At 38.6% G+C, this 27154-nt stretch overlaps 1 protein-coding gene across 1 annotated transcript; it reads left to right on the top strand.

Annotated features, from left to right (window-relative positions):
• Nucleotides 1-260: 260 nt before the first annotated feature.
• On the top strand, nt 261-19267 carry LRRCC1 (leucine rich repeat and coiled-coil centrosomal protein 1). Its single transcript, XM_039695603.1, has 19 exons — nt 261-852; nt 935-1140; nt 1493-1558; nt 2314-2481; nt 4341-4510; nt 4612-4821; nt 5641-5843; nt 6561-6720; nt 7043-7191; nt 8226-8430; nt 10744-10883; nt 11867-12068; nt 13154-13339; nt 14507-14681; nt 15375-15538; nt 16392-16600; nt 16781-16918; nt 18234-18369; nt 18979-19267. Exons 1-19 carry the CDS (start codon nt 776-778, stop codon nt 19108-19110), a joined length of 3096 nt encoding a protein of 1031 aa, XP_039551537.1. The 5' UTR covers nt 261-775; the 3' UTR covers nt 19111-19267.
• The last annotated feature ends 7887 nt before the right edge of the window (nt 19268-27154 follow it).

The following is a 27154-nucleotide window of genomic DNA, read 5'->3' on the forward strand; positions in this document are numbered from 1 at the left end:
TTTTTGTTTTATTTTTTGAGTCTCCTTCTCTGTGAATGCACACATATTATTCGATATCCAGCAGTCTTCCAACTCTGTATTCTGCCATGTACAGCTGGATTTGGATCACAGTCTTAGAACAAATCAATGTTACACTCAATGGAATCTTAACGCACAGATGCAACTTTTTTCACTGATCATCCTAGCATCCGATTTCTAGTACAAGAAAGGCATTGACAGAATGTCCCAAACAGCATACTAGTCGGATTTTCTACTTCTGACAAAGCTGTCTAATCTCAGAAAACCTCACTGACATTATCCCTTGGTGGCTGGGCACGGGATCAGGCTCCCCAGGAAGGCGGTCACAGCTCCATGCCTCACACAGTTGCACAGTGCTCTCCGGCACACGGTGTGACTCCTGGGGATGGCCGGCGATGATCCCTGTGTGTTCCTTCCATCTCAGATTGTTCTATGATTCTGTGACACTGTTAACACCGGGTGAGCTCCAAAAAACACCACAGCCCCCCTCGAAAAGAATGCAAAGCGATCCGGTTTCTAAACCCGGCCCCTTTCTGGGCCCATGGCAGGAAGCGGCCGGAGAGCGGCGGGACGCGGCGGGAAGGGGCAGGAGAGCGGCAGGGAGCGCAGCGGAGGCGCGGAGCTCGTTCCCCGCTGCCCCGCGGGCTCCGGCAGCGCCGCCTCCCGCGGCCGCGGCGGGAGCGGGGCCCTGAGGCGTTCGTGTCCCGGCCTAACGCGGGCAGCGCTGCCCTGGGAGACGAGGGAGCACTGAAGCGAGATGCGGCCAGCGCGGGGGCCCGGCGGCATGGCGGGGATCCCCGGCGAGCTCAGCCTCATGGATAAGGGCGTTAAGAGGTGAGTGCGGACGGGCCGGGGAGAGGGGAGGCCGCGGCGTAGGGCCGAGCTGCCGGCTGACGGTGGGCTCCTCTCTCTGCAGCCTGAGGGATGTGTCCCTGAGCTCGGACCTGCACACGCTCAACGCCCACTGTAACCTCATCGCCAGGATCCAAGGGCTCGACCACCTCCGGAATCTGCAGCACTTGGATCTGTCTTCGAACCAGATCCGCCGCATCGAGGGGCTCGGTTCCCTGGCTAGGCTGCGCACCCTGAGCTTGTCCTGCAACCTGCTGACCAAAGTGGAGGGTCTGCAATGTTTATTTCTGTCCATTTAGCAAGTTACGAAGGTTTTCTAAGAGTCGTTTTAAGGTTTACTTTTGGAATGTTTGCATATAATTAAGGTTATACCAAGTTAATATGCTAACCATTTTATAAAAGTAAATTTGAAGATGAGTATTTATAGTCTTCATAAGCCTTATCATCACAAAATGCCTTAATTTAGAAGGAAAAGCTGATTTTTATAATATGCTTATAGATTAATGTCATAATTCATAGTTATGATCTTTAAAGGTTCACTTTGCAAGCTTTGAATTTGATGAAAGCAGAGCATTCTTCTGAAAATCCTTCTGTTTGTATTTTTTTCCTTCATTTTGTTTAGGACTGGAAAAACTCTTTAATTTAACTATGCTGAACTTGTCATATAATCGCATACATGATCTCTCTGGTAAGTGATGTTGCCATTTGCTGTACAATACAAAGCATTTGTCTCACTTTAACTTTGAAAAACGTGACCAAGTGTATTTTGAAAAATTTCTAGTGCTTCCATTGCCAATTCACTGAATAATTCTAATACAGGTGCCTATTGCTGCTCTTCTCAGCTTTAAAGTTTTCAGCACCAAAGATTGTTCCGAACTCAAATTTATTCTTCTGTGTTTGGTGAGGCCAAGCTTGTTCAGAAAGTAGTAAACATTTCATATTTACTTCCAAAATATTTATATTTTTCATTTTTATAGAACAAAAATGCAACTTTATATATGATATGGAAGTTCTCTTGTGTATCTCTGTTGATTTGAAATGGTCAGTTGTTCTTATGATTTCATGCTACAAAATCAAGAGTACTTGTAATGGAAAATTAAAAGAACATTGGTAACAATTTTGTTAATGAGCTTGTGTTATAAAATGAAACTTCAAGGAAAAGGTTTATTTTTACATGCTTTTTAACAGTCAGAGATTAATCAGTTTCTTTAAAGTTATCTCACATAAGAAGCTTAAGTGTTGTACTTTGTGGTAGAGTAACATAGGTAATTAACATTTAAACAAGGATATGGAGCAAGTGTTATTCTCTCATTTCTAGTTATGATATATTATTTACTGAATATTTTTCAACAAGATGCTGTCTGTTCTAAACCCCATAGAATAGGACTGTAGCAGAAAACATTACTTTGTGGTTGTTTGGGTTTTTTTCCCTGAAATTTCCAGGATTTCGATCCCTTCATGGAACCAGACATAAGATTAGCCACATTGACCTTCACAGCAACTGTGTAAACAATATGAATCACTTACTTCAGTGCACAAAGGGGCTGCACTGTTTGACAAACCTCACGCTGGAAAGGAACGGAAAAGCCAATCCAGTTTGTCACATAGCAGGTATGGATCTGATCTTATGTAGATAATTTGTGCTCATTACCTCAGTGATTTCCTATAAGGTGTAAGCCATTTTCTGAGGCTTGCAAATTCATTCATAAACTGGCCAGCCTGCAGAAATCTAAATTCTGTCAAAATTAATTCGTTTTCCATTTTAAAAAATCCTTTTTTCCCCGACAGCATATTCTCAAAATTGTAAATTGTATGCTTAGAGAAGGCTCAACATTTTCATTTGTGAGTCCAGTGGAGGGCCACCAACATGATTAGAGGGATGGAGCACCTCTCCTATGAGGAAAGGCTGACAGAATTGGGACTGTTCAGCCTGGAGAAGAGAAGGCTTCAGGGTGACCTAATTGTGTCTTTGCAGTACCTGAGAGGAATCTAAAAGAAGGAAGGAGAGAGACTCTTTCCAAAGGCATGTAAGGATGGGACAAGGAGGAATGGTTTCAAACTGGAGTAGGTTTAGATTAGATATTAGGAAAAAATTCTTTACTGTGAAGGGTGCTGAGGCACTGGAACAGGTTGCCCGGAGTGGTTGTGGATATCCCATCCCTGGAAGTGCACAGGGACAGGTTGAATTAGGTTCTGAGCCACATGGTCTAGTGGAAGGACAGAAATATTAATATGATAAGCTGAAAAGGTGGAGAACTCAAAGAATGCATTTGGAGATACTGAATTTACAGACAGAGGGCAGGCACAGGAAATAGGTAGTCTGCTACTAATAGAGATCACAAGAGAAAGTAACAGTTAGCTTTTCCTTCTTTTCCCCCTGCTTTGGTTAGCAGTGACAGACTCTAGGATCCTCTGCAGTAATTAGCATTGTCATCCAAATAGGTGTCAGGTGTTTCACTAGGCAGCTTGGAGACAAGTTGGAGAATGCATGTGGATGCAACACTTTCAGTTGTCTTTGAGCTTCTGGTTTGGGGGTAGGTTTTTCAGGCCATTAAAATGTTACAGTTCATTAAAATGTCTAAGTTCAAACAAGTTAAATTGTAGCATTTTATACTGGTGTAGGGTTTTTAAATTTTCTTTGTATGTAAGAGAGGAAAATCTCACAGGAAGGTGGAAGTAGAGGATTGATGTTTTTGCAAGAGTTTAAAGGTAATTTCACAGAGTAGGACAGTAGAAATTATGACCATACAAAATAGCAATAATATGAGCATACAATTGATACAGATGTAATGTATGTATAGTTAAAAAGAAACACCAGGTGTTACTGAGGAAAGCCAAATAAGGTTTTAAGTAATGTTTTTAAATGCACTCATCATATTTTACAAATACATTCAGGCACTACAGAAACAGTAGCAGGACTATTAAAGTTATCTGATTAACTTAGAAAATGTCACTAGTTTTCTTCTGCAAGTATTTACATACCCCTTCATATTTATGTCTATGTGCACTTCCAAAACTGCAGTGTTCAGCAGCCCAAATTCGAATAAATTAAAAATGCTAACTTCAGTGCTTGACAGTTTCATAGTGCCTTATTTCATTCACTGCCAAAGGATGAAGTTGTCTAAGCCATTTCAGAACTTGCTTTTCCATTACATTCATCTACCCTTCCACTTGGTACAGTTGTTTGGGTGCAGTAGGCTGGTGTTGAAGGGTTGTCTGTGCAATTGCAGTGTGCTGATGGTGGCTGGGAAATCCCTTTGTAGATCAGGACTAGGCAGGCAGCTTCCCAGTTGATTTAATTTGTAATGTTGTCCGTTTAAAGTCTTGGGTGGGAAAAGATGAGACGACTGTAGGTAACTCACTATTTTTTTTCTTACGTTAAAATTGCAGTGAATCATTTAAGATGATGTTGTACCTAAAAGACACCAGGCATCTTCTTGCAAGGTTGATTTTGTGGTCTTTTTCTCAAGGTTATAGAGAAACTGTTCTTCAGTCATTGCCCCAGCTAACAGCTCTAGATGGAAGAAATATTTCTGGTGAACCAGTGGACCTGGCAGAAGAAAATTATTCAGATTTGCAGGGTTTAGAAGACATTTTGGGCTCTTTGGTTTCATCTGAGTGCCCTTCCACCCGAGATCAGGTGCCACAGTTTGTGTGTACTAGTTTTAAAATTGACACATTCCATTTTTTTTATTGCATGCAACATATTAATGCTACAAGAGTTGTCTTTTCTTCTGACAGAACAATGTTCCCTTACCGCTGGCGACACCACACATCGACCAGGCACTGGCTCAGTTTCGGCAGCGTTCAAGGGTACCAGTGCAAGGTGCCACCAGCTCCTCCACAGAGCTTGTCTCATCTTCTGAACCCGAGAAAACCCAGCTTGATAAAATACACAATGAGATGAGAATTAGAAAAATAGAAGATCAAATTTTACAGATACTACAAAAGGTGATTTTTTTTTTCTGTGATTGCACAGCAAGTTTTGTTTGTAAGATAAGGTGTGCTGTTCTGATAATGAAAATTTTGCTTTACCAGACTAGAACATTTCTACTGGTATTATAGGCTGACTCTGCTAATGTGTTCTTCATCATTTTGAGAAGCTGGGAATAAAATAAAAACAAGTCTTTAAAACTGAAGATTTCCCTTTGTATCACGAATCATTCCATACAGAATAAAAAACATAGTGAATGGGACTAGCAGAGCTATCCGATCATGTTATGTTAGAGAATTCTTTTTTTATGGTTGTTTTTTTTTTTTTCTTTATCCTGAAACCAGTCAATTTACTAACTGAACCAGAATAAAGCATGAAATGTACCAAAGTGCCTGGATTGTACAGTTGGTGAAAATTAATTTCACTAATAGGTCAACTTGGTCTGATATGCTTGTCACGTATTATAGTTTGTGTTGTTAACATAGATAACATAAGCTTGTCAGGTTTGCTTGGTACTGGTGTTTGCAAGGCTTTTTTTGGCTGTAAGTGCTGTGTTTGTTTTACATTTTTCACCAACTGCCTAAGGATTTTACCAAACTAAAGGTACTTCAAAAGGAAATAACTATATGATCTCAAGCATCCTGGGTTTACTTTACCTTTAAAACAACAAAATATTTCAGCAAGTAGGGAAGGGATTGTAAAAGTAAAAAACTGGAAGCAATTGTTTAGTTTTTGTCAAAATTATTTTGTGTGAACGTTTTTAAAATTGCACCTGAATAAGTGTTAGCCAATCAGCAATATTAAAATTTGTATCTAAAACTTTGATCTCTTCTTAGGTATCTGATAGTTCAAGACAGGAAGCTGCTCCAAGTGCTCTCAAAGCTAAGAGAGACACGGATCCGACTTCTGAGAGTGAAAATGAGAGTGGAAAAGAGAACAACAGAAAGGTCATGAAAGGAAGCAAGATCCCCACTTACCGTAAAACTGCATTATCTACAAAAGGTCATGCAAGTCATCTAAAGAAGAAAATTACTAACAGGTATCTCAGTGCTTACTATATAAAGCCAAAATTCATTAAACTGAATATTGTCAGCATGAACATAGTTTTAACTTGAAATATTTCACTGGAAGTGGTAGGTTGAGTAAATCAAGTCAGTTAATAGTACCCTGAAAATGAGTAGCTACTGAGGCTTCATTCAGTTGTTTCTCCACATGAGCTGTTTCTTTCTTCAGGTTGAGAAGGAAATTGAACTGAAGATTCCAAAACAAGAACTTTCAAAATCCTAACAGCTTATGTTTCCGTCTTTATTTTAAATTGTGGTGGCATAAGAATTCTCCACAGATGGAACTGAGTAATTAAAAGATTCATGGTCTCAGATAATGGTCAAGATTATATATCTTTGAAGCTCATGATGCCATGGTGATCTGTTTGATTTGTATAGTAAATATCAGAAGTGATGAGTAGAAGACAATATAAATTGGAATATATTTGTTCAGTCAGCTACTGAAGCTCTAGAGCTACTCTTCTAAAATTATTTGTGTCTATGTGATCATAAGATGGTTTTAGGTAGCATCTGCTAGTTGTAAGTGTCTTTTTAGAGCTGAATATTTGAATGGAGTTGTTTCTGTGGTCTGATTGCAAATTATTTTCTAAATGGTTTTGAACTGTTTAGTGTTTAGCTGCTGCACTAAACTGTAAATTTTTTTCATTTAAAAGTGTCTGAATCCACTGTTATTCTTCAAACTCTGCATATAGGGAAGAGAAGAAGAGTTCCTCTAAGTGTCCATGCTCCATTCAGAATGACTCTCCTTTTAAAGTAGTGGGAAGAAAAGCTGAAATATTAACTGGAAGACAGAGCAATATGGAAAAAGTAGAAGAATGCAATTCAAATCCCATAGAGGAATCAACATACCGAGTAGGTGTTGTATCATTTCAAGTTACATATATCATCATCTGAAGCCAAACATGTCTCCTGGTCAAACTAAAGCTGGAGGTCACAAAAATAATTGCATGTAGATATTACCAAATGTAGTGGAGTTCTTGTAGTGCCAGCTGAGAGAGGATGTATTTTATTTCACTTCTATGGCAGTTTTTGGCCTGGTTGCTTGCATTTTCTTCTGTCATCCATCAATTCCACTAAGACAGAAAAGTATTGTTCTATTATAAATAGTGATTATCATTTTTGGCTATGTTTGAATGTTTCCTAGTAAGTTGATGCTTATCACATTCTTGCTAAGGCACTAATTCAAGAACTGGATCAGGAGAAAGAAAGGAGGTGGAAAGCAGAGCAAGCAGAGAAGAAATTATTAGAGCATGTCAGTGAGCTACAGAAGCATGCAAAAGAAGAAAAGAATATTCAGAGTATGGCTTTATTTACCAGAGACAGGTAGGGAAATAATGCTATAGTCTAAGAGTTTGTTATGTTTTGGGTTTTTTTAGTTTCCAGTAATTCATTTTGTAGGCTTAAGAAACAAGGGCAGCTTTAAACAATATACTTGGAAAATAAGGCTTCAAGAAGTAGTGCTAGAATTTCTCTCAGTATTACCTGGTAAAATTCCTTTCTGCAGCTTCCTTCCTATTCTTGTCATAGAACATTATCAGTATGCCACTTTCCTCCATTTCTAGCCATTACTTTCCAATGTATATCATAACTATACCTTCAGTTCAAGCTCTAGTAGCTGTCTCATATCATACTTCTGCCTTATGTGTCCCAGTCTCCCTTTCCACATACACCTAGAGTGTTCTTTGCTTTTTTCTGTGCAGCACATTAGAACAAAAATGTTTCTGGCAGGCTGGAGTTGGCCCATAGGCAATGTATTGTGCAGGGCAGGCCTAGCACATCTTCAGAGAGGTGGTTGTCACCATCCTTGTGTGTCCTGAGCAGCAACCTTTTTTTTTTAAAGATCTCCTTATTTTTGGCGATATCTGCTCCATTTGGCTTTTTCTTAACTGTCTTGTATTTATCAAAGCCACATTTGCTTTCTTTGAGGAAAAACCAAGCCATGTGCTTCCTGAGTACCATCCATGACTGACTGTGAATATTTCCCTTTTTTCCCTTTTTGTTTTAGGTTGACTTTCAACTTTTATTTTATACCAATCTACATTTATACCGTCTTCTATAAGAAGCTTATTATGTTCCTGTAAAGCAAAGTAATACTTAAATGGCATTTCCTAAAAGATGTATCTATGAGGTTGTCTCCATCTGAGGTTTTTTGAATGAATCTCATGTAGTAATGCTGCACATGACTTAACAGTTTATGTCCCTTTAAACAGTTTTATATGACAATGCTATGAAAAGTAAAATGCAGTAAAAAACAAATGTGTTGCTACAACAGCTACTAATGCCTTTTTCTCAATGTATTTGCCATGAAACTTACAAGTAAAACATTTATAATACAACTGTACTGCGTTTATTCTCAGGTTAAAGGAATTGATATTGAAAGAGAGAGATGCCAAAGCAAGACTGCAAGCAGATGTCCAACAGCTGAAAGGTGAAACTGAAAGACTTACTAATGAGCTAAATCAGGCAAGAAATAAAGAAGCAGAATATCAGAAGGCCATGCGAGCTTTAGAAGAAGCACTGTCCAAGATGGAGACACAGAGGTTGCAGCAGCGAGCAGCAGAGGTAAATATTTTTCATGAGTAAATAATGCAATGACAACAGGATTACTACCGTAGTCCTGAATACAAACAAATGCTAGGTTTTACTAACACTGAGTCTGAGTTTTCCACAATAAAACCTGGGGCTTTTTTTCTGCATAACTGTAGTTAATAACGGGTATGCATTTTAATTGTCAATTAATGTATATTATAAATGATGGCCTTACGATAAAGGAGAACAAGTCCTATGTACTTAACACTCAGAGTTGATATTTTCTGAAAACACAGAGTAAGAAAGACAAGTTTTTAAAGTTGCTAAAATCAATAGACATCTTACTACTGGGATGGAAATCTAGTGGTTCTGTTTGTTTCGCTGGTCTAAAGAATTACATGCTTTTAATTGCAACCACAACAAAACAGTAATTGCTGAGAACATTAAAGATTCTGATTCGTTTGTGTGATGTTTTGTATTTGTTTGTTTGGGATTTTTTGATTTTGTTTTTACAGCTGGAGAAGATAATGATGCTTTTGTAGTCAGAGGCTCTTTGTTGAGCCTCTATATTTATATACAAATATATAAGATCAAGATGCTGGACCATATACTGCCACTATGTCTTTCTGAGAAATTAATTGCTGAATTTTCAGTGTCCTCCAATATCTACTCCTTTTGTTTGTTTATATTCCTATGTTAGTCCATTCCTGTGTCACTGAACTTAGAGAAAATTATTCTTAACACATTCTTCCTGAAAAGTCTTTGAACTGATGGTGTGGTGCTCTAGGAAGTTTTGTTGTTTAGGTTCCCTGAAAGGAATGAATCTGGGAGTGTCCTGACAAACTGCAAAGTACCATCCAAGACACCCTCTACTTTAGGCTTCTGTTTGGGTACTTGAGTGGCTCTTCCATTTCTTCCTTAGCTGTACATATCCCGGAGCTATTATGGAATCTAGAGGTGACCTTCAGTTTAGGTCAGGTGTCTGCCTGTCAGTTTGAAAAGTACTAAATTTAGTGATTTGGAGAACAGGAGAGTAGGATTTGCATGTGTGTGTGTTTTTTGCTATCTTATAAGAATGGAAACACCTTACTGATGTATAAGGCTTCTATTTTTCCCTCAATGAGTTTGTAGAAATAAGTCATCTCTTTTGGTGGTAGTAACATTGTTTTTATTAAGGGAAGGTCTTTGTTCCTGTCTTTAAAATCCTGTAGCAAATACTCCTTAATAATCATGTTTCAAAGAATAATCATTTTGCTCTCAAAACGAAATCCTCTTTTTGCATGTTCAGATTTACTATACCTTTGGCCTGTTTTATAAATTCCAAGATTAATAAATTCTAGAATATTTCATAGAGCTTTCTCATAGTACATTCCGGCAATCACTTTCAGTGGTTAATTATTGTTACTCCATGTAGCCACCACTGTTTAAGGCCTTCAGTCAGCATTACTAAATGACTGCTTGAAGGGATTCAAGATTAGTAAGTTTACTATGCATGTAAATGTGTACCCTATTCCCTTGTTCTTCCTTGACATTTTTGTCAAAATGTGCTCTTCCTTGACATTTTTAAGTGCTTCGATTTAGGAAGGAATACAGTGTGATGTGTCTAAAAGTTACTCATTAATCTATTCATGAAAAGGCTTAACATGTAGAACATAAAAACTTAGCCTTCTCAAGTGTTCTGATTTTGAATTACCACTTAATGAATAATCACAACCTTTTTTATAACTCTTTTCATATCTTTTTTCTTCATGTTGAATCAGAAAAGAGTTTTGTATTTAAAGGGCTTAACTCTATAAAATGGAATTACTCATAAAAGCTCAAATGGAAAAAGTGGAGTATGCCATCTGGTGTTTATACTGATTCTACATTTTTTGTAAAATCATTAGAAAGCAGCTCTGTTCAGCAACTCTAAACTGTACAAATCAGAAAGGTGGAGATTTTTATAAAGCAAAGTGTTAACAAAATGAAGTTAATGTTGAATACATCTAAAAATGTTTTGTTTGAATCTAATACAAGTATTACAATAAAAGAGTTTCTAATTGAGGATATCATTCTACCAATGCACTTCTTCCACTTCTGGAGGACACCTTGAAGTTCTTTACAAATTAAGGAAATGCCCTTGGTTCTTTATCAAGGCTGCTTTTTGAGTTGTAGGAATTTAAGACTTTATTTTAAACATCTTGTCTTAAATTTCTTCAAGTGTTAAAATATATTAAGAAAAAAAATAAATAAATCAAGCAATAAACCCCAAACAAACTCTTAGAAAGCACCTGTTCATTTGTGTTCTACTATAAAAAATGAGGATTTGATTACAGTTTTAAGAAAATCTTGCTCTTTATGACACAGATGAAACAGGTGCAAGAAGCAGAGCTTAAAGCATCAGCAAATGAAAGAGAAGTACAGTTACTTCGAATATCTGTCCGACAACAGAAGGAGAAGGTAAAACAACTACATGAGCTTCTGGTATTAAGAGAGCAAGAGCAAAGGTATGGGGTCATTGTTTTCTTTTCACAAGTTAACAGAGATGCTTGTGTTGCCAACGTGTTTTGTTTAAATGTGTTCTAAAGTATGGATGTGCTTTAGTTCAGGTTTGGTTTGTTTTGGATTTTTTTGATTAGCGGGAGAGATGTTTTTTGTAAAAATGTAGACGTCTTCCTACACATTTTCTTACTCATTTAGGAATATCTTGTACGTTCCTGATTCATAAGTTCATGTAGGCAGCTTAACCTTTCATGTGAAAGGTCCCTTTCTTATAATATGGCCAAATTTTTTATTTTAAATACTTGATCTGTAATCCAGGAATAATCAGACAAAAATAAAATCGTATTTGAATTGTATTTGAACTGAAGAGCTGCATATGCTACAATAACAAAGCGTTCTGCAGCCTCTGCAGAACCTTGCTTGTTGGGTGGAGTGTGAGTTACTTGCCTGGCTGCTTTCCTCTTTGAAAATTTCTCTTTTTTGGAGAATACTTGAGGCTACATGACGTGAAACTGTACTTGAGGCTTCAACATTGTCCTTTTAGGTCCATGTTGCTGCTGCTTTTCAGGTTTTGGGTCTGAGTGAATAGCAGCAGTTGTTGGGTGAGGGTGAGAGGAATAACTGACTGCAGAAGAGGGTGTCTGGCTGTACAGGGCTTTTCTCTGATTCTAATGTCACTTCCAGATGTTTGTTAACAGCAAAGCAAACAAGTGCTAAATCACAGCAAAAGCACAATTGAATAATTTCTACAAATGTTTGAATTCTAAAGTAAGCATATTCCTTTGGGTGTTTTTAACAGTAGTCAACAGAATTTTCCTCATGCTAGGGCTATTGTCAGAGAAGACTGAAGGCTGTCTGTAAGATGAAGGAATTTACCCCATTTATTATGTAATTCATTATCCTTGTTCAGTAAGACCAAGAAAATGAATTAAAACAGCATTGTGAGATCGTGCAGTTCATGTCCCAGGTATATGCTTGGTAATTTTAGGAAAGAACTTGGAACCCGAGTTGCTTTAAATGGACCTGAATTTCAAGATGCTTTGGCAAAAGCAGTGGCTAAAGAGGAGCAGAGGCATGAACAGCATGTTAGAGAATTGCAGGAGAAAATTCACATGTCAAACCAGAAGTACAGAGAGCTAGAAGATGAATTTCGTTTAGCTTTAACTATCGAAGCTAAAAGGTTTAAAGAGGTAAGACTAAGAGAACATTTCATCTCACACTAGGTGGGGTTATAGTTCTTTTAAATGTGTTGGGTTTGGGTGGATATTCTGGGTGTAGTTTTTTGATGTTGTGTTGGGTTGGTTTTTTATCCCTATGATCTTTGCTCCAAGGATTCATGCAAGAATATTGGTAGAAAGGTTTGAAATATCAGTGATTGGAACAAGGACAGCAAATGCCAAGTCAGCATTCAAAACCCCCAACATTTTTGTTCATATGTAGAACTTAATCAAAAGAAATTTTAAAAACCCCTTTTGTCTGATGTTATTCATTTCTATTAAAATATGTTGACCTTCAATTAGAATATACTGAATTACAGTAAAACCTGTTGTGTTTGTATTTTGATAAGGTTATCGTTAAATATATATATACAAGTGTATTTAGTAATATAGTTCTTTATTGTGTAAATTTTCAAAATTTAATTTTGGATATATATTTTGCAACTCAAATTCAAATCTTGCTTGCTAAATTACTCAAGAATTTATTTCTGTGGCTAGTATTTACATTTTTATATGTTAAATAAAATATTAAATTCTTCACCTTAAACTTGGTTTTCTTTGTTTTAAATAAGTTTTAAATAGATGGGAGAGGAGGGGAAAGAAAAGACAGGGATTTTGCCCTTCAAATCTTTCTGTTACAAGAAAAAAAGTCTTGATTAACTTTGTCCTTCTTTTGCGATTTCAATGTCAGTTTTAACAATGAGATTAAATTAAGGCACTGTTTTTAGCTCCCAAGTGTGGTTTTTCTGCTCTGCTTCCCATCCACCCATGACTTTTTTGTTCTGTGTGTGGGGGTTTTTTTGTTTGTTTGGGTATTTTTGTTATGTTTTGTTGGGTTTGGGGTTTTATTACAAATATGCAGCTGGGTGAACCAGTTTTTCAAGTTGTAGTTTCATGAACAAACCAGGAGAAAACCGGTGTCAGATATTTACTAATTTCCTATAGACTTGATGAATTTCTGTGTCTTCACTTGAAATTCAAATGTCAGTTTATGTTTATATATGCATATTTTTTTCCAAATGTTAACATTTTTCAAGTCTTGTCTTATAAAATTTTAGGTAAAACAGGGGTTTGAAAAGGCTTCTGCTGATCTAGTTGAACACAAACAAGCCCTGTTTGAATTGGAACAAAGGGAAAAAGACATGGCAAGTCTGATCCAAGACCTGACAAATTTAGTAGAAGAACAGAAAGCAAAAATTGCAGAACTAACAAAATCAAACGAAGAAGCTACAGCAAACCTAAAGGTATTTGTTTCAAAACATTTCAACTACATTGATTATTTTTTGTGATGTTTCATCTATAAAAGTTAATGCTTCCATACAAGCTTGATTAACTAAAAGACACAGGTTTCCTATTGCACTAAAACCCAGTAGTGCACATCAGCCTTTATTCTTGCATCTTGCACTTCTATTTCTCACAAACACTGCTCCCCATAGAAAAATGTCGACTCACTCATGTTTTGGAAAGTGCACTCTTTGCGCAGTGACCAGTAGCAGTTTTTATATACCTGTTGGTCCATCAAAACTACATTAATAGCTCTGACCCCATATAAATTCAAAGAAATGGAGCATGCCTCTGCGCTGGTCACTTATACAAAGTAGAACTACAATTGAACAAATAATGCAGTGTAGTTATTAGCAGCTCAGTATCTCCCAGTTGTATAATATTAGAAGTATTATTCATTATCTACTGCGTGTCAGATTTTAATCTTAAGTACTGTGGGCACAGTTGCTTTGAGGCAACACATTCTAGTACTATTTTATTATTTATAAGTAATTTTTTTTTTAATTTAAAGGACATAACTTTTAAATGGTTGTGTGACCAGTCCAGCTTTGTGCTAAAACGTGGGTGGAATACAACCCCTGCATAGCTATTTCTAATCTCCCCTCTACGTGTTGTTGTTGTTAGGGTGCCCAAACATTTTGTTGTTGTACAGAATATTATTCTGTCAGTCAGTGATGCTTTTAAGAACAAAATTGAAAAATACCTATATTAAATAGCTGTAATCTGTGAAACAAAATGTAGCTTGGATAACTGAAAATATATATTTATCATTGGAAGTGAAAGTACGTCCCAGCTTCTGTCTTCTGATTGAATTTTTAATATCTTTATCTTTCGCTTCTCTTGACTTGTGCATTTATAATTCTAAAGAGGTTTTTATGATTACATTAATACTTTAGAGTGGGTATTTACAGTTTTCTGGAATTGAAGTATGTCTATTTGAAGGAAACATTTGTGTTTCACAACTGGAATGAGATGCAGATAGAGCCCTGAATGCAAGCAGAATATTTCTCATTTGACTTGATTTGGTGTATATAAGGATTACTTTCCTTACCCCTTAGTATTGATTTGAAATTTTGCATATTGTTTGAAAGGATCTTACTGTCTTTTCCCAATGTTTGTTTGTACAGTGTCGAACTGGAGAACTTGAAACTCTAATTGAGGAGGACAAACAAAAGGCTATTCAAGTGGAACTTCTAAAAAAAGAAAATGTAAAACTTATTTCCCAGCTGACAGCCCAGGAATCTGTGATTGATGGATTAAAAATGGAAAGAAAAATATGGGGGCAGGAGTTGGCAGAACAGGGTAAAACAGTGGGTTTTTTTTCTTTGGCAGAAAAAAAATGGTGTTCAATATCTTATATTTCAAATACACGCTCCAATAGATTTTAATCATGACAAGGTCCTTGGATGCCTTCCTGATCTTATCCAGTTGTAAAGATGATATGCAAAAATAAATGTTCTGTTTATCAGGCACATGGGCTGATACAGGATCTGTAACAGCAGTTGTGGAAATCAGCTGTGAATACAGTTTACCTGTTTCCTGAAGATGTGAAAATGCCATGAAATTGTACAAAGAACTTTTAAATGTGAAACTAGAAAAACAAGGATCTATAAATAATGTTATGTAATGCTTCTTGTCTAGCAGGGAAATCTAATATGGAAATTTCAGTATATATCTTAAAAGAGTGTTAAATGCTGGAAGAAAAAAGTTTGGGCATTTTTCTCTATTCCTGTGATTCAGCACCACCTTGTGGTCTTCAGGGGTCTGTAAGAATTATTGTCAACTATTTTTCCAAGAAATTGTCATAAAGGATAAAACAGAGACCTTCAGGTCTGCATTTCCTCTGAAGTGTTACCTACCCACAGATTAAATCCCTACAGTGTTTCCTGTGGGCAAAACAGTCAAACCTTTGGTTTGTAAGGTTCTTACCTTTACCTCCCCCAGCCCAATCTCCCAACATTCTACATCTTGAAATCGGTATCCTGTTTTGTCCAGGAGCTCATCTTGCACAAGATCGGGGGAAACTGGAGGCAAAAATTGAAATTTTAACAAATGAGATTGACACGTTAAAAAAGCAGAAGGAACAGGACAGTGATACCATAAAAATTAAAAACAAAATAGTGGATGATCAGACAGAAACAATTAGGAAACTAAAAGAAGTAAGTGCCATATCTGACAGTTTGTGTGCTTAACTTTCACTGCAAGTTTTCGTTTTAGCTGTCACAAACCCTTTGATAAAAGCTGGGTCTGCACTTCCAGTTTTCAGACTCACAAATCACAGTCAGGCTTTCCATGGCAATTCATTTCACTGAGAGCAGAAGGGGGCTTTTTATTAAATACATGCACAGTGATACTACTTTGAATAGCTCATTGAACCATATTTATGTACAGACTTTCTTCTCTTTGCCTTGCTTCAGTTTATTCATGATAATGATTTTGAGAGAGATGAAACCAAGATAGCATAATTCTTCTTAAGTGTTTAAAAGGAAAAATTATTTTTAACAGTTTGCCTCACATTTGTTTTACAGCATAAATATTTTTTATTTATTTTGTTCGTGTAAAATAGCATTTTGGCAGCAGAAGTAATATGTTTTGCCCCAATAATTCCATTTGTCTCATTTAGAGACTTGAACGCTTAACTTAATAATCAAAGTTTTATAGTGTTACGTCAGTCAAAGTTAGATGCATAAGTTATTGTTACACAGATTGTGAGCTCAGTGACTTACATATAAGTTGTTTATTCAACTCTTATGTAGAATAAGAGTTCAAAATAACTTTATTCTTATCTTGCTTTCAACTTCAGATTTATGTTTTAATGACTTTTTTTAAAATTCAGACTTCTGTCAGATGAAGATGCTGAATATCACTTTGTTAAGTGTTATTCATACATTCAGAAGAGTAAACTTTTATGTTGTTCTCTGCTTTATTCCATCACAGACTAAACACATACTCTTAAGGGGTAACAATAAAGTTAAGGGAGTTTGTGTGTTCTAAAGTATTTATCTTCTAAAGGGCTTACAAGAAAAAGATAAACAAATCAAAAAACACCATGAAGAAAATCGGGAAGCTCAGAAATTGCTTCAAATACAGTTGGATGAAAAAGCTGCTGAATGTGAAAAGCTAATGAAAAAATTAGAAAGGCAAAATGAAAGAAAAGAGGAATTAAAGCAACTGCTAGAAGAAAAAGAAGTGGAACTTGATGACATTAAGAATGCACACAGGTGATACCTACAAATCACAATAATTCTTTGGGATCATTGCATGCAACACTGCTCTGAAGTTATTCTTGCTTGCTATGAAAACCCACAGAAATGAGGAAAAATGGAAGCTTGAGAAACTTTTCTGCCTTCCTAAGAAGTGGTATTTATATTCATTGTAAATATGTGCATTTTTTTTTACAGTGCACTGAAAAAGAGGTGGCAAGGTAAAGGAGAGCTATTAAGCCAGCTGGAGGTGCAGGTTAAACAAATGAAGGAGAACTTTGATTTCAAAGAGAAGAAGCTGATTGAAGAGAGAAATAAAAGTCTTCAAACTCAAAAGTGAATACTTTAATAGTTTATTTTGTGACTATTCAATTACGGTAGAGTTGCATTATCAATAACTGTGCAGAAATGCTCAATTATGTGGTGAAATAACGTGTAACACCTTTTTAACTACTTGGTGAGCCCAGTTACAAACTGGGCCTAGAAGGAATTCTTGCTGGAAAAGTGACTTACTTCATGGAATTGGCATTCAGTTACAGCATTCAGCATCTGAACTTCTTTATTTCCATTTTCTTTGAAAGTAACCTCATACAATTGGCCTCATCCCATCAATCCAACCTGTCCTAATCCCTTCAGTAGAGCCTTCCTGTCCTCCAGCAGATCAACACTCCTGCCCAACTTGGTGTCTGTTAATTACTGTTTCAGTCTGTGACAGACAGTTTCTAAATTACCTGTCATTCTTTTCCCATACAAATAGCAAGATTTATTTTCTTGTTCCTCTTGCACTGTCAATTTCTTCAATCAATTAATAGTTAAGTATGAGATGATACAGAAACAGGTACTCTGAACAATTATTTCACATGCTTCTGGAATGATGGAGAAGTTTACTAAACTGATGATTTTTACTTTATTCTTTGTTCCCCTTCTCATGTTTTTCTGCCTTCCTCCCAACTATTCTTGATAAAATAACAGCTAGTTAATAAGACTGCATGAGAATAAAAAAACAGAACTACAACAAATCAAAAACAAACATTAATAACAAAAAAGCCAAGCAAAACAAACCACCTCAAATAGTCAATAGGATTGGGGTTTGAAACTGTCAGAAGATCAATAGTAAAACTGAAATTTTTATTCTAAATAATTCTGGTTTGTTTCAGAATTTTGTTGTTAATTATTATGTAAAATTGCCTTGCATTTTGTTCCTGTATATTTAAGAATTATCCCTTATAAGCAGAATTTGCTTGCAGTTAAAGAAATGCTTCTTTATGGTGAAGGAGATACTTTTCTGTTTCTGTGAGACACAGGCTCACAGGCTGTTCACAGGATCACACATTTCATTCACTTCTTGGGACTCAAAAGCATAAGGAGCTGCTTGAAAATAGGTAGAGTTCTTGTCCGTGTTGACAGTAACAAGCCCTAATCTTCATATCCTTTGCTAGTGATTAAATGCCTCTCCTTAGAGAATGCCAGAGGTCCTAAACACAGTGCATAAAGCTAGAAATTATACTTGAACAAACAGGACACTTCTGATGCCAATATATAATTGTCTTCATGCTTAAGTTGTTAAAATCTTATCAAAGGCAGAACTGGACAAAGCAAAATACTTCAGTTGTTTGCAGGATAGTGATTTTTTTTTCAATAATTTTTTTAGGATTGCTGTGGAAAAGCTTCATAAAATGGATAATGCCTTCAGAAAGCAACTTGAGTCAGTGTTGGCAGCACATCAGGAAGAACTCTTGCAGCTGGAAAATGAAAAGGAAAAACAAATTGAAGCAGCAAATGAAAAAGTAATTTTAATACTCAATTTATGCATTTATTGTATTTGTGTTTTTATTCTACAGCTGCTACAAGTGTGGTGCTTGGAAGTCTGTTTGAATCTATCAGGCTGACTGGATGGAAACAGTCCTGGCTTAGTACGCAATCTTTGCACAGCAAGAAAATCTCTAGATTTGTGCTATTCTAATGTTTTCTATTCAAGCAAAGTAAAGCTCCATGCTATGCAGCTATTCTGAATCAATAACTAAACATTTCCTTATCTATACAGGCAAGAGTAATGATGACTATGCCAGATAATCCATTTAACTCACCTATGCCAACCTTAACTATTACTGTTTCTGTCATCTACTGCATTCTTCCTTAACATGACAACTGGTGCTTTTTTTCCTTAATAAGTTTCCTGTATTGTTACAGCACTTCCTACCTCCTAGCAGATTAATACATTTTTTAAAGAAAAAATTCTGCTTCTGAATCCAGTATCAAGAGTAATGCATTGCAAATTCAAACATAAGCATATAACTCTTTCATTGCTTACCAGTGTTAAAAATTGCCAAGATTATATGGGTTGAAGTGTATTAAGAAAAGCAAGAATTCGACTTCATCTCTGTGCGCTCTTTCAGGTCTACTCTGTTGAAGAAGAAATGCGGGAGCTTCTGCAAGAAATGGCAAACAATAAAAAAGCCATGGAAAATAAAATACGACGACTTACAAATGCATTGAATGATATTCAGCAAGACTTTGAAGATTATTAATATTTATACTAAAAATGTATATTACACAAGCAGTTTCATCCACTACAACGCACTTTTCCTTGTTTTCTAGAGAATTAAGTCTTTGTTGTATATTTTGATAGTTCAGGGAGCAGACAAATGTTTTTATGTTATTTTCATAATAAACAGTTATTTCTAACCTTTGTTTATTTTTAGCTTCTCTCAAAATAGGTCAAAACATGTATAGATGAAAAATATCATATGAAATTAGGAATTAGCATGTTTAGTAAGAGAAAAGGAAGTTGGAAAGTTCTAAGCCAAAAGCCTGAAGCTTTGTTTCAGTCAGATAAAGATTCTTGTAATGAGGGAACCAGGAGTGTTGAATCATGGAAGGGCTTGTTTTGAAAGGGACCTTAAAGATAATCTAGTTCTGACATCCCTGTCATGGGCAGGGACACCTTCCACTAGACAAGGTTGCTCAAGAGCCCCATCCTACCTGGCCTTGAATACTTCCAGAGATGGGGCATTCACAACCTTTTTGGACAACCTGTTCCACTGCCTCACCACCCTCAGTAAGGAATTTTTTTCGTATCAGCTAATCTAAACCTACTGTCTTTCAATTTAAAACCATTCTCCCTTGTCCTGTCACAACATGCCCTTGTAAATAGACTCTCCATCTTTCTTGTACCTGAAAACAGGTTTAATCTGCCACTGCTGGAGAATGTGCAACTCCTGCAACTTAGAGTGGCTTTTTTGGCAGAGTAGTTTGGTTTTCTCCACAGCAATAGGTTCCCAACCAGGCTTTTGAAATAAAGGAGATAATAACCTAGAGCTTCTTATGGAAGCAAAACATAACCCTTATATTAATATATGTATTTCATGGTGGAGGCTTTACCATCTCCACAGTACTCGGGTGTTGACTTCATTTGCTTGTTCTCAGAAGATCCTAAACTGGTACTGAACTACCCCATCCTCTGAAGCATTTTCATGCTGCTGAAGTAAAGGGAGCCGTGAGCAGTAAAAGCACGGGGACACGCTGGTACACCAGGTGGGGCTGTTTCCTCTCCCCTTGCACCTCGCAGTAGCTGCAGCAGAGTCCTGTTGCTCCAGTGACCATAGCAGCCCCTAAACCGACTTTACCATCAGTTGTTCAGAACCCAGGATTTAGCACATTGGCACAGTGCAACTAAAGGTGCATTTTCGTGCCCAGCGGCCCTTTTTTTAAGTACTTTTTTTAGTGCTAGTAAAAAGCCCTGGCCTTTGGGTAACTCTGTGAGGCTTGCTGGTTTTGTTATCCATTTGTTAATGAAGCTTGCTGTGTGAACCAGAGCTTGATACATGCTGCTTCGTTATGAGGTGCAGCTTAAGGGATGACAAAGCCTTGAAAACATGGGCACAAATTAAAAGCAGAGGCCATGGCAGTGAAAACAACATCCTAATGATCAGTGACTAGTCTTTAACAAAGCACAACATTGAAATCTGGGAACAAACTCCATTTTAAAAATGGAAGTAGCAGTAACAAAGAAAAAAATTTAAAAGGCAGTCCAACAACTGAATAAGGCACTGCAAGAGCCTAGGAAAACACTCCCCACTCTGCTTTGCACAGGGGGAAGTGTGTAGGGCTGGGAATTGCCTCTAGATTTACCCTTAGAAAAGAGTAAAATTTTTGAAGGGGACTGAAAGCAGACACCTGCTTCACCTCTGACTCCCTGCATGGAGTTCCCACACCTGACCCATGGAAACACCATCAGCAATAATGGGGTGTCTGCACTGTGGCATTCTCACCTAAGGTAGGAAAGAGCTGTTAAGGACTGTTTGCTTGGAATCTGTGCCATTGGTTCATAATATACCAAAATTAATATTGGTAATGGTTAGCAGGGTGTAAGAAGAAACTCCATCAGTTTTCTAAGGCAGAAGAATTATTTCTTACTTTTGTGCTCTATATACTCCATCCACAGTATGACAGGGAAATGCTCACCTGGAAAGCTGTTCAATAGTACTTTCATGGATACCATTGGTGCAGAAAACATGCACCATTTCAGAGTGCTTTTCTGGCAGGTTGATCAAGTGTTTCCTGGGGCACTTCTTTTTTTCTTTGTTTATTATTTGACCAAGCTACACTTTGGGTGAAGTAATTGAATACCTGGAATGCACCAGGAAGTTAAAAGAACTTATTCTTGCCCTGATTCATTTTCTTAATATCTCCTCTGAGTTTTAACTCCAAAATCATAATCTGAAACTTTCTGATTTCATCATAGGGAGTTGTTAACGTTTTAAACATGAGTTCTTTCTATTCCCTGCTCTTGGCTCAGGAATTTCCTATTACAGCACTTGGGAACATGCATATGTTAGATGTGCTTGGAACATTTGTTTTTCTTGCAGATGACTCTGTCTTTGGCATTGTTTCCCTCTTTATGCTTACATGGCTTCCTTAGAGCTTTTTAATAAGTGTTTAAATTATTTTTACCTTCAAAATGGTAAAATAATAAAGACATGATGCAGGTGAAAGCTGCACCAAATTTACCTAATCACAAGGATAATTTTCAATCCAGCATAACTGAAAAACATAACTTACTAAAATAAATTTAATTAAAATATACACAAAATGTGAACACTGACCTTATCAGTTGCAAGGCATGCATGTCGTGCAATAATCGTGACAATTTAAAATCAGTTCCATTATTAGACTTTGTTTTCATTTCCCAACTGGAGAATGATCTGTTTCAATCAATGTGAGTATGGAATCAAGAAATTTTTGTGTTTCTTGAGACCGGGAGGGCTGCGGTTCCAGGTGCGGAGTGTGTTGCCGTGCACACGTTGCCTGGAACAGGGCTCGCCTGTGCCGGTGCAGCCCCTGCACGCCGGGGCACAGCCCGGTGCCCTGCTCCGCTGCCCGTGTGACGGCTGGCTGAGGGTCTGCTCTTCTTTAATGCACCCCGGGAGCTCTGACACAGTACGGACTTTACAGCTTCTCTGCTTTATCCAATGGTAACTGAGGGAAACAGGTGTACCTGAATTAAGGCCAAGTATATATGGACGCCAGTGGAAGGGGCTGGGTAAGCATCCAAAATTCCCTGTGCCCCTGGCCAGGGTATCAGCGTGTCTTGTTCCAGGCCTAGGGGGGTGTGAGAACATCATCTGCACTTAATCTAAGTGTTTTTATATCAAATGCAACCGGTGAAAAGAGCGACAAGGAGCTATCGAGGCCAGGACAGGCAGGCTCGTGGGACATGTCTAGCCGACTCCAGGCCTGCGCTACCCGTCCTGGGGACCCTAAGCAAGAGCCGGGACCGGCCCACGCCTCCCAAGGGCAATGCCTCTCTCGCAGGCCGTGGGGCAGCCCGCCCAGCCGCGGCCGGAGGGGGCCGGGCCCGTCCCTCGCCCCAGCCCCGCGGCCGGGCCGCGCCGGTGTCCAGGCAACGGTGCTGGACCTCAAAGCGGTGCGAGGGCGGGGGGGCGGCCGGCGGCACCGCCGGGCCCGGCCGGGCACAGGGCCCGCCGCGCTGCAGCCGCGGGGGCCGGGCAGGGCCGCCCGCTCCCTCCTTCTTTCCTCCCTTCCTTCTTTCCCAACCACCCGCCTCGCGTGGTGGGGCCTCCGCTGACGGGCTCGGGTGCCTGGTGATGGCTGACAGCCGCCGCGGTCGGCTAAAACACGCGTTTCGTCTCTTTATAAAGGGGTGTAAGGGACACCGTGTGTTGTGTTTAACTTACTGAGAGTGGTCTTATTTACTGTGCCCTGTTCTGGGCTCCTCAGTAGAAGAAAGACGAGCTACTGGAGAGGGTCCAGCAGAGGGCTGCAGAGGTGGTGCGGGGTCTGGAGCATCCCTTATGAGAAGAGACTGCGGGAGCTGGGCCTGTTTAGTCTGAAAAGAAAACATTGAGAGCAGGTCTCGTCAGTGCATATATATATATATACATACATATAAACATACATACATACATATATATATATATATATATATATTATTAGTGCATGCCAAGAGGATGGCGCCAGAACTCTTTGGTAGTGCCCATGACAGGACAAAAAGTAATGGCCATAAACTAAAGCACAGGAGTTCCACCTCAACATGAGGAAGAACTTCTCTATGTTAAGGGTGGCAGAGCACTGGAACAAGCGGCCATGGAGGTCATGGGGTCTCCCTCTCTGGAGACATTCAAAACACACCTGGATGAGTTCCTGTGCACCTGCTCCAGGAGACCTTGCCTTGGTGGGCGTTGGACCAAATGATTTCCAGAGGTCCCTTCCTGCCCTAGCAATTCTGTAGGGTTTTTACTGCCCTCTGTTGCTCCCTGCACTGACTCAGTGTATGGGCTGCTGTAAACCTGTTTCTTGCCCACTCCCCTCCTTTAAGCAAGAGAAAACCATGTTGGAAAACAGACCATTGCCACCTTATGCTTTCTATTATGTGTAAATGAAAGAAGCTGAATTGGCATAGGAGTGACAAATCATTGTCATCCAGTTCTGCAGCCAGTCTGCTGCCTCCAAGGCATGCGTTGGGCTGCAGCAGCTGGAGCCTCTCCAGTGATGCCCTGAGACCAGCCCACCTTGGCAAGGTCCTTGTGCCAGGAGGTCACTGTGTTGCAGCAGGGATCCTTGCCACTGTGTCCTGCCAGTTCCCTGGAGCCTGCTGCTGCTCTGGCCCAGGAGCTCGGGCCCTCTGGGCTGTTGGGTGTGCAGTACATTGAGGCGAAGGTGTGTTAACCTCAGTGGTTAAGGTCGTGAGTGAAGAGATGAGGTGTTCAGCAAAGTGCAGCAAGAGGCTGGCTTGGTGCTCTGCTTGAAGTCCTTTCTGGAAAACTGATCTATTTTTTGATGAGTCTTAATAGGCCCCAGGAGGTGAGTGGTGTTCTTGGAGCTTTTTTTGTGCATCCATGTTCAGAGCAGATGCACTTTGGTGATGTTACTCTGGCTAATGAAACTTCAGGGTGAATAGGGAAGGACGCTGATAGGTTTTATATTCCTCATTTAGTTATGCTGTGGTCTGGACAAGTTGATGAGCTCCTTATTATTAGTTGCTTCTCTATCTAGCAAAACAGAATGAAGATGTCTAGATCTTTGGGATTGTTGTGCAGCTTCCTTTAGTGTCTGTCACATCCTGAGAGATGTTCCAGGTCAATCTGAGAAGCAAAACATATTCAGTTTGAAAGACATAAGGCCCAAAACCTTGTCTTTAAGTGCCAAAGAGGATTGACTTGAACAATAAAGTTGGGCTGTGTAGTGGGATGGAGCAGTGCTTCTTGATCTTTAGTGAGAAAGGTCAGAGGGAATGAAAGGATTGATAGCCACAGAAGAGTTAAGTGGGCATTGCAACCAATCACAGGCATTTCTGCTCAAGACCTATTGGAGACTGGTTTCTGAATTACAGGTTACAATTTGTTGAAAGTAAATACTAACTGCAGTGCCTAAGGTGTTGGTGCTTTCATGAGCAGTGGGTCAGAACATACATTTCTGTAACAGGTTTTCTCCTAAATAAGCCATATATCTAAGGAAAAATGAAGACCAGTTTGTGTTAAGCCAGTGTGCTCAGCAAACTGAAGAACAGGATAGTCTTGAAATGGAACAGAGCATTCCAAGAAATTATTTGTGCAGTGAACACCTTTAAGTGTCTCTTTGCTGGCTAGTATTGACTGTCTGATGTTGTGCTACTGATTGGTATTTCTGTAGCAAAATAAGCACTAGAAAGGAAATAAAATTTGAAAACAGGTGGATTTCCAGCTTTGTAATTTAGCAATTTAGAAAGAAAATCTGTTTTATAGGACGTTTTCTGGTGATCTTTAATACCTCTATAATTGTACTTTAGCAGGGTATAAGAGGAAGCTGTGAAAGTGTTTTAGTGCTGGACACTGGTAACATCTGAGAAATTGTGGGAATGGAAGTGAGAATTTACTCGAAATTTGAATTTTGTATTTACAAAATACATATATTAAGAATAGCCCTATATAAAGAAATCTCATTATGGAATTATGTTTAAAACACTAAGGGATGTAGTATAGAAGAGAAAGAAAACTAAATTTCTATCTGCAGCAAGCCATGAGTTGCAGGGAAGAGAGAAAATGAGCAAGATGGGTGAATAAGGGACAAACCACCTGAATGGATGCTGTTCATAGTGTACAATACTTGTGCCCTAAAATCTGCAGCAAGCCATGAATTGCAGGGAAGAGAGAAAAAAGCAAGATGAGTGAATAAGGGACAAACCACCTGAATGGATGCTGTTCATAGTGTACAATACTTGTGCCCTAATTTCTTAAGTGGGCTTCATGTTTCTAGCAGAATACCATCCCTGCTGTAATGATGGCTAACTAGTGTTTCTGATCATCAGTGCAAAGCATGAGATATTGTAAAATCTGCTTGTTTTAGAAGTGTACTGGTCAGGGGCAAATAACTGCCTTACACTTGCTATACTCCACAGAAGAAGAAAGAGCCTGTCTATTGGATTTTACATTCCCTTAGTCTTTATGTTGCAATGACATTCAGCACTTCTACATAAAATTTGGCAAGAGCACCATTCAATTTAAAACTCTCACCAAACTGTTGACAGCCCTCTTGGGGAGAAAATGTTGTCATGTGGTGCAGGCAGAGTTCAGAAGATGCAGGACCTCTTTCCTTTGACAGACACATGGAGAGAGCAAGCAGGTAGTGCTGGCCCTGTGCTTTAAGATGCTCAGTAATGACTCTGCCTCGGTGTTCTAGCGAGCTCCTCCTCTCTCAAGGGCTAATGGAGCACATTTACAGCTGATTATTTCTGCTGCCTTTTGTCAGCTCCCAGGGAGCAAACAAGTTGGTGGGGGGCTACCAACCCTTAATTTTCCTGGCCTTTCATCCTTATTTCTGGGCATGTGTGCCTGCCTGCTGCTGAACCTGTGCTGTACAGTACGTTTTCTGTATTCCATAGCTCTATGCTTGGATACTTTTTTCCAGCTCTGATCCTATCTATGAGACACTCATGAGTGCTTGGCTTGAATACATACTTAATCAAAATATGAAGAGATACTAGGAGGAATAACAATAGAGTTCAGCAGCTTAACATGAGAAGGATTTTATAAAAGAATTCTGAATGTGGAAGCTACGTCCACCTGTGTTAGCAGGGCCATTGTTGCAAGTGTCCCTTTCTTGACACAGGCTAAAAAGCAATGAGTTTTAACAGTGTTTTTGACAACAGATTTGTTTCAGGAAGCTCTTTTTGTTATTTAAATTATTAGTGAATTGTTTATGTGGAGGACTGAACTTAATTTCTGATCTGTGTACTTGGCAGAAGGTATCCCATTGATAAATGTTAGAATGTCAAGGAGGAACTTCTCAATTGCATTTTAAAATATCTGTGAAATTTTTAAAAGATAACTAGATTACAAGGTTTGCACCAGAAAGTTAGAGAATTTCTAAAGTAAACTTCTCAGCTTGGAAACTGGCCCCAGCTTGTGTTAGAACTCTTGTTGTAAGTAGTTGAACTTCACAGCAGTGATTGAATTGTATATAGGGGTAGACAAGTCAAATATATGTAAGTGTGCTGCGCCCTATTGTGGGGATCTGGAGCTGGTAGTGGTGAATCTGCTGCTGCTGTTCATGGGAGCTGTGCTTTCAGCATGCAAAATGCAATAGCATTAAGAGTGCAACAATTACTTCAACTTGGAAACATTTGAAATTGGACACTCAGAAAAAGTGACTTCTTTTTTTTAAAAAAAAACCAAAAACTTAAGCTTTAGTTTCATAGCTCCAAATTTTTTAATTAGTGTCTTTTGCTACCAGTACAGTTTGAAAATACATTAAGATTAGTAAAGCATTTATATTTTGTAGACAGGTATTTGGGAAAGTTTCAAGAGGTAATGAAATCGTGTCTCCAGAGCAACTTCTTCATTGTTCAAGCCATGAGTGGTACACTACGTCCTACGTAAATATGTGGAGCAGTGGGGGAAAAAAGCAGGAAGCTGAATAGCATCTAAGTGTGTGCTGTCCATTCCTTGCACTGAATAACCTAAACAGCCTGCAGAATAACTGAAGCCTGTGAGATGTATGGGGTGCTGATTCAGCACTGTGCAAACAGCATCAACTCTTGTCACTCGCTAGATTTTTAAGGTTCTCTTGCAGTCC

This window comes from Passer montanus, unplaced genomic scaffold (assembly GCF_014805655.1).
Source record: "Passer montanus isolate IOZ18808 unplaced genomic scaffold, ASM1480565v1 scaffold90, whole genome shotgun sequence".
NCBI lineage: Eukaryota > Metazoa > Chordata > Aves > Passeriformes > Passeridae > Passer > Passer montanus.